At 45.4% G+C, this 17,410-nt stretch overlaps 1 protein-coding gene across 3 annotated transcripts in view; it reads right to left on the bottom strand.

Moving 5' to 3' along the window:
• Positions 1–5,149: 5,149 nt before the first annotated feature.
• Positions 5,150–17,410, bottom strand: part of AK1 (adenylate kinase 1) — a 56,384-nt gene continuing 44,123 nt past the window's right edge. For all 3 annotated transcript variants that reach the window (XM_082208934.1, XM_082208936.1, XM_082208935.1), the window contains 3 exons: positions 16,942–17,058; positions 15,860–16,051; positions 5,150–6,799 (listed from right to left, as the gene is read on the bottom strand). In XM_082208934.1, coding sequence (XP_082065060.1) covers positions 6,731–6,799; positions 15,860–16,051; positions 16,942–17,058 — 378 coding nt within the window. In that variant the 3' untranslated portion in view covers positions 5,150–6,730. The remainder of the gene's footprint in view (positions 6,800–15,859; positions 16,052–16,941; positions 17,059–17,410) is intronic.

Below are 17,410 nucleotides of genomic sequence, written 5' to 3'. Positions count from 1 at the left end.
ACAGAAATTGTGCGATGACGGTGTGGCGGCGGTGTGGCGGCCATTAGCTAAAGTGGCGGCGGTGTGGCGGCCATTAGCTAAAGTGGTACCTCAGATTAAGAACGGTTTCAGGTTAAGAACGGACCTCCGGAACGAATTAAATGGTACCACTGTATTCTAGGCTTATACTCAGAAGAGGCTGGGGTAGAGTCACTACTTCAGCTTCCTGCCAGGTGGGTCGCTCTTGCTTCCCAGAAAGGAGAAGGGCAAGGAGGTCAGCATGGTGCAAACACACCGGTGGAGCCAATCCAGTGTACATACTGGTGCATTTGTTCCAGGTGCCCTTCTCGCCACCATACTACATGTTCTCTCCCTTCCAGGAATCAGCAGTGATCCGCCTGCTGGGAAGCTGACATCGCACGTCTACTGTGTGGTGAGGCCTCTTTTGCTCACAACCATTTTATCATTTTTACTATGAAAAAATAAATATAACCCAAAGCACTCTATTACGAGCTGGTTTTTAAAAGCCTTATTCATAGGCACATCAGCAAAACTGACCCACCAACTGCAGGTTGTCAGTGGGGAAGCAGACTTTGTGGATGTCTGGTGGGGTTTTTTGTAGCTTATTTTAACAACACAGTCACAAGAATGGCAAATTCCATCTAAATATGATTTCATCCAGCGCTGTTTTTGATCATGTGAGTTTTTGATCCATTGTTTATGTCTTGTCTTGGAATGCTACAGTACCACTTTTTTGAACAATTCTCCCTAGAATCTCCTTACCTTATATGTGACCATGCTAAATTGTTTTCCTTCCTTTCTTTGAAATGTTGGGGTGCTTCGTTAGTCTTATTATACACTTAATAAAAAGCAGCCACTATGGAGAAAGTACATTAATGCTTTCATTTGTGGCACAGCAGAACCCCTGCTTATGTACCCATACACTGTGCACATCAGTGGAAAATGTGCTAGTCTGTTCTGTCCCGTTCTGATCCACCCTGTTCTTCCCCACCCCCTTTCAGCACCAAAAATGTGCTGATCGTGTGCAAATGGGGAATTTGTCTGTATATCCTGTGGATGTGAGCTTAACCTGTCACATAAAAGACTTAGCATTCAAGACTTAGCATATGTACATGTATTTGTCTTAGAAGACAACACTTTGGGTTTGGTAATTGTTTTCAACAAGACTTGCAATGAATAAACATAAAATAAATGGGCAATGCGGGGGCTCAATGCACCACTCCAGGAGAGTTCATTTTGTGATCTGGGGGCCATAACTGAAAAGGCTCTGCCTTTTGTCCCCACCAACCGAACTCCCCTAGGGCAGCTCGCATTGCAGCACTTGCGGCTTCAGAATTTCAGGAACAAAGTAGTACACTGGGGGGGGGCTTCTTTTCTTCCTGATTTTGCAGGCACAGTGGGCCACTAAAACATACCTGGCTGGATTGGGGGGGGGGGGTCCAACGTATGTGCTGCGCTTGTTGTAGGGGCCTTCTGTCGTTCATCTGCACCAGGTGGCAAAGAGATGGGGAAAGACTGGCAACTGTAGGTGCAATAGCGTTCTTGAGGCCTTCCCTGGGTACCCACAAACCCTCTGAGCCCCTCACTCGTTTGCTCCTTGGTCATGAGGGTGTTTTACCATTTCCTCCCTCTAAAAGTACATAAAGTGAAAAGAGAAAGGTCACTCTTTCTCACTTCCTCTTTCAGCTCCATGTGCTTCTCAAGTCCACTTAATTCATTTGGGTTTGACTTTCAGCCAGATCCTTTGGGAAAGCCAAGTGTGCCTATTTATCTGTTTCTCTCTCTCCATCAGGGTGGAGTGGGGGTGCTGATCAAGGGGAGAGGCTATAGAAGTCACCAGAGGGACTGGCGCTTGCTACTATCACTCCCCAAAATCAAAATGTGCCCACTGGCCTAATAAGAGTGACGGTGACCCCTGTGCGAGGAAACCCCACCAACCACCACCTTCTTCCAAGTCTGCCCCTTTGGCTCATCTCTGATGGCTGCCCCAAGGAGATGTGTTTCCTGTGCCTGTTGAAATGTGGGGTGAGGAATGTGTGTGTGGAGAGAGAGGGCTGTCATATCCTTCCCCCTCCCAACATTCCAGGCACGCGCCATCTCCCACTGAGGCTTCACCGGCTAGAGGGGGGAGGCTCTCTTTCCTTGCTACAGACGCACAGCCTCTTCCTGTTTATCACCTCAGGCTCCTCGACCTCATTTGATGACTTCGACATCTGAGCATGTTTTTACAGTCAGCTTCCTTCCCCGTCCGGCGTCTCTCTAACTCCAACTACAATACAGTGTGCAATCTTCATTATACAACCACCGACCTCCATGGTAACTCCAGTTTCTCCTCAAAGCCCTACAGCTCCCAACCACAGATTGCCATCCTTTTCTTCAGCAGCCTGCATTTGATGAGGAGGTCTGTTCTTCTCGCACTTGGGACCTGCTCTCAGCAACCTTCCTGGGAGGTTCAGAAAAGTATCCTCTGACGGATCCATTGGCTAATGGCCACAATGAGGCCAGCCCGGCCCAGCAAATTTGGTGCCTGAGACAAAGGGCAAAATGGCCGCCCACTCCATATTCCACTGACAAGACTCATAGCTGAATCTCATCTCAACTCTGGCAATGGGACAACATCCTGCACCACACCTGAGGCTCCAGTGTAGCTTAAGGGAGGCAGAGCGTGCTAGCTTAGGGAGATTCAGGGGGAATGGCTGGGGGACTACTGCCACCACACCCATCTGCCACCTAAGGCAACTGCTTCACTCAGTGCAAATTTTAGAAGATTCATTGACTGTTTCAGGGCATAACCCTATACCTGAAATGAGAAGGTGAGAAGAGTTTGGATTTGATATCCCGCCTTTCACCCCATTTAAGGAGTCTCAAAGTGGCTAACATTCTCCTTTCCCTTCCTCCCCCACAACAAACACTCTGTGAGGTGAGTGGGGCTGAGAGACTTCAGAGAAGTGTGACTGGCCCAAGGTCACCCAGCAGCTGCATGTGGAGGAGCGGAGACGCGAACCCGGTTCACCAGGTTACGAGACTACTGCTCTTAACCACTACACCACACTGGTGAGGAGGCCTGCTGGATCAGGCAAAGGGCGCATCCAGCCAGCATCCCGTTCTCACAGTAGCCAAACTGATGCTGCAATGGGAAGCCTGAAAGTAGGACCCGAGCGCAACTGTACTTTCACCCCCTGAATACCACAGCAAGTGGGATTCAGAGACATATTGCAGTGGAGAGAGAAGATAGTCACCATGGCTAGTAACCGCTAATAGCCTTATCCTCCATGAATTTGTCTAATCCTTCTTTAAAGCCATCCAAGTTGGTGGCCATCACCACAAATTCCATACTTTTATGCACTGTGTGAAGAAGTGCTTCATTTTGTGTCCCGAATCTCCCAAGATTACAGCTTCACTGGAGGTCCTGGAGGCCCGGTATTAGGAGGAAAATGCCCACTTTCTTCAACACCATTCATCCCTTTAGATGCTTCTATGATGTCTCCTCAGATACCCATTAAGGGACGCTCACAAGCAGGGCCTGTGCCAAACAGGGCAGTCTCCACCTGTGATTCAGCGGGTGTTCAGAGGCAGACTGCGTCTGGCGGTGGGGGGAGAACAGAGCCTTTGTGGCCAGTAGTTCCAACCAAGAGAGGAAATGCCAGAAAGGTTGGTGATGACATAATGCGCGCACACACATTACATGGTTGCCATGTTTTTTACTCTTTAATAATGATATGATAAATACATTCGGACATTAGGCCTGCGGACAGAGGGCCTTTAAGACTCTGGGTGGGATGCAGGGGGGCTTCCCCCCTCTCCCCACTTATATAAATATTAGAAATCATTGTACAAAAGAACTGGATACCGTTATAACGCATCAGGGTGCATGCGAAATGCTATCTGTGAGTTTGGAGTGCTCCAGTAATCAGAGAGAAAGAAAATGAGGCACAGTGTTCACATTACAAAATCCCACCCGAGTTCAGGTACACCATCCCGGGCTTCGGTTGTGTCCCACCCCTCCCCACTCCCAAATCTCTCTCTCCCTAAAGCATAGGGAGCGGGGATGGGAGGCCTTCAACCCTCCAGATGGACTCAAACTCTCAATCAGCCCAGGCCAAATTGCCAATGGGCAGGGATATCGGAAGTTGTAGTTCAGTAATATAAAGATGGCCAGAGGCTCCACCTGTGACATAGAGCCATGCTCTTCAACCTTAGGTCCCCAAATGTTGTTTAACTACAACTCCCATAATCCCTGACCATGGGTGAAAGCTGGCTGGGGCAGATGGGAGCTGCAATCCAGCCATATTGGGGGCCCAAGGCTGAAGAACTCTGGATTCAAAGTCTCCCTACAGCTCACACAGGAAACCTGTGGCTCTCTAGATACTGCTGGACTACTAGTCCCATCATCCTTGTTGCCTGGGGCTGATGAGAGCTGGGCTCCAGCAAGTCCCCCATTCCTGATCCACAGAGACAGAGAAATAAGGGAGACTGGCAGAGATGGGCTCCTACTAAAATATTTTCATCAGCAGACCAAAGAAAAAGGCACATAGAAGCTGTCAATCTGTAGTTTATGGCTGCTAAGGGAATGAAGTGGTAAGGGATGAAATGGGGGCAAGGGGTTGCCTGGCCTCCAGCCACCTCCTTTCATAGCCCACTCTAGAATGAAAGTTTACATGCCTGTTTGTCTCCTTCTTTCAAGGGAAGAAATCTCACTGCAAATTAGTTTTCTGTTGGGATGGGTAACACAAGATCCCCTTAATTTTTCTGTGATTATGTTTTTAGAAGCCCAGCAGTCTCCAACTGGAGATATACCACTTCAGAGTCTAGGTGGGGGCTTACTTGAAGGAATCCTGCTTGACCTCCAACCCCCATTGTACACAGAACAAAGTTTTCCCTCGTGATATGCTGCTTTCTAGGTATACAGTCTGGAGAGTGGGGAACTGAGGGGCATTTGGTCACAAGGATCTCACTTGCAGCCCACGAAGCCGTTAAAAGCCTCCCATTGTACTAGAGAAAAAGGACCACCTTTCATGCACTGAAAAACTGGGTCTCTTATTTCTGGTTGTGTTTCTGGGCAGGGGCATTGATAGGAGATGGCCCAGGGGTCCCCAAACCCCAGGCAGTGGGTCCCCTGTCCACATCCCCACCTTTAAAACTAAAAAAAAAAAAGTTTTGCTCATAGAGTAGCAGGTTACCAAGCTAACCAACTTAATTTCCCAGAAGTGTCTATCCGTATACATGTGTGTATGGGGAAATTTGTGCCAATTTTCATCATGGGCCTGGGCAAAAGTCCTTTAAGTCACAGTTGGTGGACATCACCACACCCCCTTCCTCTATGCCACCTTGCCGTGCTATGGCACAAGCAGTGCTATTTTTCTAGAAAAAGAGGTGCTGGAACTCAACATGTTCTCTTAGAATGGCAATGGTGCCCATCTGAGAGGTGCTGGAACTGAGTTCTGGTAAGTTCTGGCTGAAAAAAAAGCCCTGATATCAAGTAACCACATAAAAATCACAGGGGTTTCTTCCCTTGGGGTGGAGCAGCTTTCCTTGCAGAAGCAGAAATACGGCATTCAGAGGGTGCATCTGTAAACTAAATAGGGATGGGAAAATCTGCCACTTTTGGTTCTCTTGGGTTCTCATTCCCTGCCTCTACCACATTGCAAATTCATTTTCACATCACATCAGTTTGCAAGTTTTTAGATTAAAGCCCCCATCAAAAATTCATCAGCATTTTAGTGCAGATTTATCCCAATACACACATTTTGTACGCAGTTTCCCCTAATTACATATTTTTACAAAGTGATTTATTGGGTTACATTTTCAAAGGGTGGAGAGAGGTTCCCAGTTATCAGCAGCACCTCTCCTGTCATTGATGAGAAACATCAGCCAATCATTTCAGAGCATTATAAAGTGTTGGTCTTCACTAAAGATGGTTATCTCAAACAATGGGTAGAAAGCATGTTATAACCATCCACTGCCACATGTTGCAAGCCAAGCACTTTAAGTTCTTATGTTCCACCTTCCACGTGACAAGTTATTTTGACTAATATTTGTGTTTATATTTGCAACAGACAGGTGCTGTTATCCTGCATTATAGGGGGAAACTCTAGCTGCATTTTCAAAACAGGCTCTGGGTTTTTAAAAGATCATGACCCAGCCTTAGCTTTTCTCTGACATTCCACTGAATTACTAGGATCAGAGAACGTCCCCTTTGCAGCCTCATTTTACATGCCACTCATCCAGAGAAAATAAGATCTCCTTCTCTGGATACTCTGCAGTGGGATAAACATGCAGTTTCCTGCCCTTAATCAACCTCTGAACATAACATGAGAGCTTTTCCTGTTAAAGAAGAAGAAGGGGGGAAGGGGGTAAAAGATAAAAAAAATAACATCTCAGCTCATGAAAGTGAACTTTACTTTGGAGAGAAGGTTAGGGAGCCAAACATAATGTCCTTGAAATTTCCTCCAACGAGGCTCCTTCCACGAAAACAGGATAACACCACTTCCGCTGTCACAACCCCTGAGATGAAATCGGAGATGAAGCAGGCGAGAGGAGGGGGACTAGAGAGGCTCACGTGGGGAGGCAAAGAGGGGGCTCCTCTGCAAGGATCTGAGGCAAGATTGAGTGGGAAGGGGGAGAGGCATCAGGGACGGAGATTCACTGGTGGTGGGGAAGAGAGTGAGAGAGGAGGGAGCTGTGGGGGAGGGGGAGGGTGGAGAACCAACAGGTGCTCTTGCCTGCGATTTTACTTCAGGGCATCCAGGTGAGTGCAGACCTGTTGGAACACTTCGTCCACTGAGCCTTCGGCATTAAGCTGAGGAGAGAAGGGAGATGCATTTAGCAATTTGGCCCCCGGGGCAGCCAAAGCCTTGCCGCTAGTGCAAAACACTATCATCACACTTTGAGCAAAATGAAAATCTTAACTCACACACCCACCTCCCATCCCTCAGCTGACAGCCATCGCCAGCAATTCTAAGCCATTCTACTATGCACCCACCTTAATTTTGTGATGGTAAAAATTGTTTTAAACTGTTTTCCGTATTGCTTTTTAATGTTCAACCTTAGGGTGGAGGGCAGGTAAATAATAAAGCAGAGCCCACCAACCTGCTTTGATTTTTTTTTGCATCCTGGTCATGGCAAGAACCCTTTAAAAATAAAACCACTTGATGCATTTGTATAGACCACAAGTAGAAAACACCTGTGCGCCCTCCAGATGTTGCTGGACGCTGACTCCCACCAACCCCCACTGCCATGGCCAATGGGCAGAGATGATAGGAACAGGAGTCCAACAATATCTGGAGGTGCTCCATCCCTGGCACAGAGAATTGTAGGAAGGGGTGTTTTGCCAGTGCACAGGGCAGCATGTGTGCATCACTAAGTCTCCAGTACAGATTCATGTGCAACGTCTGTGTGTGTGCCCAAAAAGCAAAGGAAGCCAGCCAGCAGGTGGGTCCATAAGAAAAGATCCAAAACCCACCGTCGGACAATACCTCTATCAGGACCAACATTAAAAAGTCCCAAAATAGCAAGCAAGAATTCATGTCCTCCAGAACTCTTCATAAGGCTAGATGTGACACAGCGAAAGGTGGGGAGGTGACAGACAAAGAAGAAAACTATTAAAAAATTAAATAAAGGAAATTACCAGGGTGTCACAAGCAGGGCTGAACTGGGGCGAATGACAAGAGGGTCCTTCCCCTCCCCATCAAGGAGACAGGTGGTCAGTTTCACTTGTCTAAGCAAGCTGTCCACGTCCTCTGAGGTAACAGGTTGAAGTTGATCCCATACAACCTAACTAGACAGAGCTCTGGCACTTTCCCACCCTGACCCTGCTACCATGACGCAGTCTACTTCTTTCCAAATCTGAGCGATTTTATCTGCAAAAAACTTCGCAAAATCATTGCAAGAGATCTTGGGGTCCTCACCAGGCCCCAATGGTGGAGGTGGTTCTGTTAGATTGCAAACCACCTGAAAGAGTCTCCTGCTGCTGTTTCCTGCAGATGCAACAGAGGCAGCAAAGAAGGTCCTCTTTGTGTCACTATAACCACTTGGTAAGGCTCAACATTGAGCTCTAACCAGTGTCTGGTCCAATTGAGAATGTGTTTTCTGCCACAGGCGCTCTAGCTGTCTCAGCAATTGTTTCATTGTCCTCAGCTTCAGGGGAAACCACGGGGCTGTTTGGGCTCCATGCAATCGCTGGTTAACTCCGCATTCCAGCAGACCACCAGGGAATCAGCTAAAAAGCCATCAACATGGGATAATACATCCCATATTGCTCTCTGGAAGCCATTTGGATCCATTAAGTAGTGGGGGAGGACCATTTGAATCGGTCCCACCTCCCTGCAGAAGGGGTTACAGAGAAAGCTAGTTGTACCAGGTAGTGCTCCTGGTGTATCCAGGAGAACATTTGTCACGACGCAAAGCAACTCAGGAAGGGAATCCTTGGTGCAGCCAGTGGCGGAGCTTCATGCTCCAGCACTGGGGGGCGGAGAGCAGGCAGGGGAGGGGCTGGCATGCATCCCGGGGGTGTGGCGTGCCGCCTGCAGGGGCATGGCACATGTCCTGGGGGTGTGGTGTGCTGCCTTCGGGGGCGTGGCACCCAGTGCAGGTGGGGAGGCAGCCATGATGGCACCTCACCAGGATTGCGCTGCCGGGGGCGGTGCGCTCCCTCCGCACTCCTCTTCCTCTGCCAGTGGGTGCAGCAGGGAGGTCGGTCCACCAATAGGAATGTGTACTGCTCCTTTTGCCCAATTTCTAGACATGCACTCAGAAAACTGGGTCTCCCTAATAGGACACCTGATGATAACTAATGACTTCCTAAAAATCAAATGCAAACCACCACCACCCCTCACATGCTCTGGGCTGCTGTGCATAAGAAAAATCTGGTAGACAAGAAGGAGCAAGAGCACCTGCCAGATCAACTCCTTCATACATGATCAAATTATGGATGGCAGTGGTCTTATGAATCTTTGACCTGGCATTGCACAGCAGCACCTTAAGGTCATGCAGGACACCCTTGTTGATACCTGCGTCCTTCTGGTCAGGACCAGACCTGGAGGTAGGGATACTCTTCAGATAATGACTAAACTTGGGCAGTGGGGTTGCGTTTCCTCTGAACAGTATGGTACTAGTTGAAGAAGTCCAGCTTTTGCCCTTGCTTTTTAAAATTTAAAGTTTCTATCCCTTAAGGATGCAAAAGTAAGCTTCAACACTTGAAATGGTTTACGGGTGTCTCAGAAGCCAGAGGAGGCTCTTAGCAGAATTTCCAGTGGCCAAAGGTTGACTGCCATGCTCTTTGCTTTTGTCCATGAAAACCAGAAGCAGGATTAAACAAATGGATCGATGTTACCTTGATTTGCATGATTTATACAAGTTGCAGCTTTGGGGGTAGAGAGGTGCATATCTGCAGAATTTCCATTTTAATAATAATAAATCCTCCTTTCCATGGAAGCGCAAGTTACAGCAACATCCAAGGCGACATTTTTCCACCTTCGCCGCATCAAGCAGTTGGTCCCTTACCTTTCCCGCCCCGACCTGGCCACAGTGATCCATGCGATGGTCACCTCCAGGCTTGACTACTGTAATTCGCTCTACGCGGGGCTGCCCTTGAAGCTGTCCCAGAAACTCCAGCGGGTACAGAATGCTGCAGCGAGGCTCCTCACGGGGTCTCTGCCATGGGAGCATATTCACCCAGTGCTTTTCAAGCTGCACTGGCTCCCGGTGGAGTACAGGGTCAGATTTAAGGTGCTGCTTTTGACCTTTAAAGCCCTTCACGGCCTAGGACCCTCGTACCTACGGGACCGCCTCTCCTGGTATGCCCCACGGAGAGCCTCAAGGTCCATAAATGACAACACCCTAGTGGTCCCAGGCCCTAAGGAAGTTAGACTGGCTTCAACCAGAGCCAGGGCCTTTTCAACACTGGCTCTGGCCTGGTGGAACGCTCTGCCTCATGAGACCAGGGCCCTGCAGGATCTGATTTCTTTCCGCAGGGCCTGTAAGACAGAGTTGTTCCGCCTGGCCTTTGGCTTGGAGCCAATTTGATTCCCTCCCTCCCTCTCTTTCTTTTTTCTTTTCCTTCTCCTCCTGCGATGAGGCTACATTTTAATATTTTAATGTTCCATTATTTTAATGTTGTATTTTATTTTTGTTTTTAAGTTGTAATCATTCATCTTGTTTTTATTATTGCTTGTAAGCCGCTCTGAGCCTGGCCTTGGCTGGGGAGGGCGGGGTATAAATAAAAAAATATTATTGTTGTTGTTGTTGTTGTTATTATTATTGACCAAGCATAAGCCCTGGCTTCATGCTGCCCATGTGTCCTGGGAGTGTAGTCAAAAAATGATATGCTGCTCAAGAGATCTGGATGCTGGATCAGCCCACAGACCCCTCTGGTCTATCATCCTGTTCTGACAGTGGCCAACAAAATCCCAACAAGAAGTCAGGGCCAGAGTGCAACAGTGCTCTTCCGTCCTCTGACTCCCATCAACTTGTGTTCAGAGGCATACTGCCTCTGTAGCTGTGGATAGCCTTATTCCCCATGAATTTGTCTAAACCTCTTATAAAGCCATCTTTCCAAAACTCTTTTTAAAGCTAAGTTTCTCACTACTTCTCTCTCTCTCTCTCTCTCTCTCTCTCTCTCACACACACACACACACACACATACACACACTTTTTAAAGTAGCATCGGAGGACTCTAATTTTGATCAGAGTAGCAGCTTGAAAGGATATTTAGCCCCTTTAGGAATTTTTTTTTGAGATTTTACCAGGACTTGTATACGGCTGGAAAAGAAGACTTAGGAAAAAATTGAGGACTATCTAAGGAGAATAAACTACCAAAGATTCCAAAAGAAAAGAAGGATCAGTTGAATGCACCAGTTACAATGGTGGAGGTACAATCAGCAGTAGGACATTCCAAATTAGGCAAATTGCCAGGCCCAGATGAACTTACGGCGAAATATTATTAAAAAAACTAAATGATCAGCTGGCGTTACCATTGAAGGATGTTATGAATAATATAATGAATAAAGGAAAACTACCAAATTCATGGAAGGATGCCTACATTTCATTAATTCCAAAACAAGACACTGATCTACTTCTGGTTGAAAATTACAGGCCGATTTCACTACTGAACAATGATTATAAACTTTTTACCAAAATATTAGCAAATAAATTAAAAGATGTATTAAAAGGCATTATTCGTGATGATCAAGCGGGTTTTCTTCCTGGTCAACAAATGAAAGATAATATAAGGCATATAATAGACGTAATAGAATATTTGGAGACCAGGAATGATAAGCAAGCAGCATTGATGTTTTATTGATGCAGAAAAGGTCTTTGACAATATTTCCTGGAATTTTATGAAAAAGAACTTAGAGATGATGGATGTAGGGCAATCCTTCCTTACAGGTCTAGGGGCTATATACTCTGAACAGAAAGCCATGCTGATTGTTAATAATGTTATAACTGAAAAATGTGAAGTTACAAAGGGAATGAGACAGAGATGTTCTCTGTCACCATTATTATTTATTACTGTTTTAGAAGCTCTGGTGAGAGCTATAAGATCAGATGAAGGTGTAAAAGGAATCAGGGTGGGGCAGAAAGAATATAAATTGAAAGCCTTTACAGACAATTTAGTAATAACAGTAGAATATCCTTTATCCAGTGTACCAAAAGAACTGGAAAGAATTCAGGAATTTGGACAAGTAGCTGGTTCCAGACTTAATAAAGTAAAAATGAAAATGTTGATCAAAAAATATGACTGTACAATTGAAAGAAAAGTTTCAACAGATCACAGATATAAATCCCAAAGACCAAATATTTAGGGGTATAGTTAACTGCCAAAATTATATATTTAATGACAATTACATACCTATGTGAAAAGAAATAAAGAGGGATTTGGAGGTGTGGGGATGGATGAAATTATCATTTTGGGGAAGGATTTCTGCTGTGAAAATAAATGTGCTTCTGAGAATGTTGTTTTTATTTCATTCAATCCCTGTGGTGAGCAGGGTGGGACACTTCAGGGAACGGCAAAAAGTAGCATCTAGATTTATCTGGAAAGGGAAGAAGCCAAGAATAAAATATAAGTTTTATATATATATAACTTAAAAATAAGAGGTGGCTTCTCCCTGCCAGATCTTATATTATGAGGTTTTGTGTCTTTGCTTGCTACGGGATTGGATATTGTTGAAAAATACGAATTTACTAGATCAGGAAAGTTATGACAACAGATTTGGGTGGCATGCATATTTATGGTATGAGAAAGTAAAAGTATGCAAAGGATTCCTGAACCGCATAATAAGAAAGGTATGGAATAGATATAAAAACTTACTGGAACGGAAAACACCTTGGTGGCTCTCACCCTTGGAAGTGATTTCAGTTAAAAAGGTTAAATATGAAAAGAAATTGGGCCACCTATAGGGATTTGTTAATGGAGGCAGAAGACCAGTTAAAACTGGGGAAAAATTGAAGACGTAAAAGAATTTATGACGTATTGGTTATAATACCACCAGGTAAATGATATTTTTAAGACAGATAAAAAAAATGGGTTTGATACAATAAGATCAAAGGTTTGAAATAGACCTGTTGCACAATAATGTGAAAGTATTATCGAAAATGTACAAATTATTGTTGAAATGGCATACAAAGGATGAGGAAGTTAAAGCCGTAATGATACATTGGGCTAGGGATTTTGGGAATCATGTTGAAAAGAAATATTGGGAGAAGCAATGGAGAGAAGAAATCAACTTCCCTGCATGCTGTTTGTTGAAAGAAAATTATATGAAAATGATGTATCGTTGGTACCTTACACCAAGTAAAATTGCAAAGATGTATAAGGTGAGTTTGAAATTATGTTGGAAATGTAAGGAGAAGGAAGGTATTTTTTAACCATATGTGGTGGGCTTGTAATAAAGTAAGGGGGTTCTGGGAGATGATTTACAATGAATTAAAGAAAATGTTTAAAAAGACATTTATTTTAAAAATGAGAGGCCTTTTTGTTAGGTATAGTAGATGAAGAGATACCTAGAGAAGGTAAACGACTATTTATGTATACAACAACACCTGCGAGAGTATTGCTAGCCCACAATTGAAAAAAAGAAGAGGTACCATCGAAAGAAGAATGGTAGATGAAACTGATGAACTATGCGGAGATGGCGAAATTGACAGGAAAGATCCGAAACCAGGAAGATCAAGTATTTGAAAAAGACTGGAATAAATTTTTACACTATCTAAAGGACCACTGTAAACATTTAAAACCACTGGCAGGAATGTAAAGACGCTCGTAATCTGAAATTTATTGTATGTTTTTTCTTAATGGAACAATTAGTAGTTGGATAATTTAAAAGGATGAAGATAATTTTGTATTATAGTAAGAACCCATGGAGGGAGGGTGGGAAGTCTGATGGTTCAAAGGAACCTTTTATTTATTTTTATTTTTGGATATGTGAAATGGTTAATGTAAAGATATATAGAAATGTGAAAACTAATAAAAAATTAATTAAAGAAAAAGAAAAAGAAAGTATATTTAGCCCCTTCTTGCCTTGCACTGCTTTCCTCAAGCCTTCTAAATATTCAAAGTAGAAATATACATTTACAAAAAAACCAGAAGCCTTCCTATTAGGTATAGTAGGTAGAGAAATACATAAGTAGGATAAAACACTGTTCTTATATGCAACAACTGCAGTGAGCATATTATTACCCCAAAGATGGAAATAGGAAGATTTACCAACGAAAGAAGAGTGGCAGATGAAATTACTGGACTACGCCGAATTGGCAAAACTGATGGGAAAATTTCGGAACCGTAAGGATCAGACTTTTCTGAAAGACTGGAATAAATTTATGTTCTATTTGAAAGACAACTGTAAAGAACTAACATCGCTAGTAGGGTTACTGGAAGTTTTGCAAGGTTAAAATGATTATGATTTAAGAAATATAGGAAAATGGGTATATAGAGAACAGGTTTGAAAGCCATTGGCCAGGGAGGAGGGAAGTCACGGGCTTATGAAGCCAAATGTTGTATTTATCTTTGTTTATATGATGTCATGCATGAAAATATTTCTAAAACCAATAAAAAATATTTTTTTAAAATAATATTCAATGTGTTCTTATGTCACTTTCAACAGTCATGGCTTCCTCCAAAGAATTCTGGGAAGTGTAGTTTGTTAACAGTGCAGGGGATTTCCAGCTCTGTGAAGGGGCCCTCCTAAAAACCCTCAGCCCCTATTACTAACGACACTCCCCTTGATTCTTTGGCATAAGCCATGTTTTGAATCTGGCTTGTCTCTAAACTTGCCTGTTTGCATTTTATTTCATTCTCGTTGCTTTCTGTATAAAGCATCTAACAAATGTAATAAATAACACTAGTTTAGCAAGAAGTCCGACATCTCCTTGAGCTGCTCTTCTCAGGGAGGATTCCAGCTCAAGGCACCAAACGCAACCACCGCTCTCTGTGCCAAAGTGCTATGGATCTTGGGAGTCACCTTCCTCCCCGCCCAGGCACAGCTTCCTCTATTCTCTGTCCACTTCTGCCCCTAAATCCTCACACTGTCTCCATCGGCCTGGCGCCCCCTCTTCCGTCCTGTGGGGCCTGTGGATTACTCACTGCCTTGCTATGCCAAGCATCTGGAGGCCTGGTAGACACTTCCTTTGGAGTTATGAATGAAGCCAGGACATCTTCAAGAGACACAGTGAGGCATCCCATGTTGTGACTGGACTCCCCCTCACCCTCACTTTAAGATGAACCAGAACCTCACTGCCCCCTGCTGAAAGGAAGGGCTCCTCCAGAAAACCCGTTTATCCAGCATCCATCCTGATTGGCTTGCACAAAGCTTGCTCTGCAGGTAGACAGTAAAAAACCCTTTCCATTGTTCATTCAGGATTATTTGTACTCATGATGGCATCTGGCTTTCAGTGCTGTTTGTACCTGGAGACATTTCAGGGTGCACATGCTGCTTTGTTTCCTTACAGTGAATATCCTGTAACTTTTCATAGCACAAATGGTCCAGTTCATTATTATTTTTTGTCCCACTTTTGTCATGCTGTAGGACAAGGGTGCCAGGTTCAAATAATGCAGCCACCTTGGGGAAAGTGTTGCAGGACCACTGACAAAAGCAGAATGATGTGAGGACTGTCTAATATAAACCTGCTTGAATCCCCCTCACAAAATACTGAGAGTCTAGAGCAGGCATAGGCAAACTCCGGCCCTCCAGGTGTTTGGGACTACAATTCCCATCATCCCTGACCACTGTCCTGTTAGCTAAGGATGATGGGAATTGTAGTCCCAAACATCTGGAGGGGCTGAGTTTGCTTATGCCTGGTCTAGAGGTTTACTAAGCCTAAGTAAGTGCAAACTGGGGCCCAGTTCATGGGTTCCATATACCCATACCACCCCCATTCCCTTAAAAAGCTGCAACCTGCAAAAATGATGCAAATCAAGCCAGCTTGCATCCATTTTATTTAATTCTAGCTTCTGTCTTTCATGGGAAAGGGGAGTATTGTGGAACATGGAAGCTCCCACCCTCCCTACCCCTGGCTGCTGGAAATCCTGTACCAGGGAAACCAAATTGGTGGCCAATTTGCCCAAAGAGAGACAGAGAGAAACAGAGAGAAGCTCTGCTGTTTCCGAGCTAAAAAAAAAGAAAAGAAAAGAGAAAAAGACGTCACTGCAGCTCATGGTATCTCCTCAAGCTGGAACTGTTGAACAAACAAAGCATCTCACCCCCAGAATAATTATCTGGACAGACCAAGTTCATCACCCATGAGTGGAGTGGCCAACCTGGAGAAGTGGTGGCCATTTTGCAACACTTAGTTGCTTTCTGCTGTCCTGCATCCTATGTCTTTGGGAGCGGAGGGAGACAGATGGGTGGACGATGGGACTCACCTTACGGACAATGCCCCTTTTCTCATAGAAGGCAATGACAGGCTCCGTGGCCTTGTAGTACGTCTCCAGCCTCTTCTTGATTGTCTCCTCGTTGTCGTCGACTCGTCCGCTCGTCTCCCCGCGCTTCAGCAGGCGCTTCACCATTGTTTCCTTGCCAGCGTCCACGTAGAGCAGCAATGTTGGGGGTGCGATCTGAGCAGGGAGGCAACATGGAGGGGGTCAGGGAGTTTGGGGGGGAGAGGAAGAGAAGAAGGAAATGATAACTGCGCCGGCCTAAATTCTCCAGTCCCAGCCAGCACAGCAGCTAAGCAACATCTGGAAGGCCACAGGCTCCCCAGGGTCTGGTCTAACTCAAAGTTCCGTATGTGGTTCTTCACCCTCATTTAATCCTCACAACAACTTTGTAAGGCAGGTTAGGATGAGAGGCAATGACTGGCCCAAGTTCACCCCATGAGCTTCATGGTTGAGTGGGAATTTGAACCCTGGTCTTTCAGGTCACAGCCCAGAACACTGGAAATGGCTGGAGATTCAATCTGGGAGCTCCACCTGGGGAGAGTGGGGTTGGACCCCAAGCTGCTAGTCACCTTGTCCAGGTTTTTTCAATCTGTGCTCAAGTCTTGTCTGCCCAGGCTTCTAGGAATGTGGAATAAACCAGCAGTTATTTGCCAAGCTTAGACCAGGCATGGGGAACAATGCTGCCATCTTGTGCTGTCTCAGGGAATCCCAGTCAGGAAACGCTCAAAATAATACTGCTTCCAAACCACCACCACTGATGCACAAGAGGGAAGCTCACTTTCCCCGAATATACACACCACTGTGCACACTCTTGGGCTGGAAAACTGCATTGCAACGCCTGGAAAAGTGCAAAAGTTGAAGGATAGCTGCATTTCAGCTTGCATGTCATTTCAGAAAGTTCAAACCAGGTAGGTTCAAATCAAAATCCGTAGCAAATACCTCCCCACTGAATGTTTAGGGTTACAACCAGAATGAAGGGTCTCTCTTTCCATCCACCCCACTCTGGTTGAGTCAATCATCCTCCGGTTCAGCCCTTCCCAAACTCATCCCACCCACTCCACTCTTACCTTCTTCTCGAACTCCTCGCCTTGCTTCACTTCCCGGGGGTAGCCGTCAATCAGGTAACCCTTGGAGGTGTCTGCCTTGGCCACCATGGCGTCCCTCAGCATGTCCAGGACGGTGTCCTGTGAGCAGAGAAGGGAAATGCCATGAAGTTAACACCGCAGGAGCGCTCTGCAAACTGTGGGGGTCTGTGATCAGGAGAGGTGCCCCAGCAGTGGCTGGTACCCATTATGACTGGCAAAGCAGGAGGGCAACAGTAGGTGGCGCCAGAGTCAATGGCCTCTGAGGTCCCTTCCAACTTTATGATTCTGTGATTCATTTCAGTTGCATACAGACTTCCTTTTAGTAAGAGAGGACAAATGGGTTGGAGGGAACTCAAGTAAAAAAAAAAAAGTGGCTTTATGCAAGTATTCTTTGAGGCAGCTCCCGTCATAAGGCATAGAGTCATTTGCAAGAGACTTTCTACTTCAACAG

This window comes from Podarcis vaucheri (assembly GCF_965113315.1).
Source record: "Podarcis vaucheri genome assembly, chromosome: Z".
Classification (NCBI taxonomy): domain Eukaryota; kingdom Metazoa; phylum Chordata; class Lepidosauria; order Squamata; family Lacertidae; genus Podarcis; species Podarcis vaucheri.
Note: the sequence above shows the minus strand (reverse complement) of the source record. Positions and strands in the feature narration are given on the sequence as shown.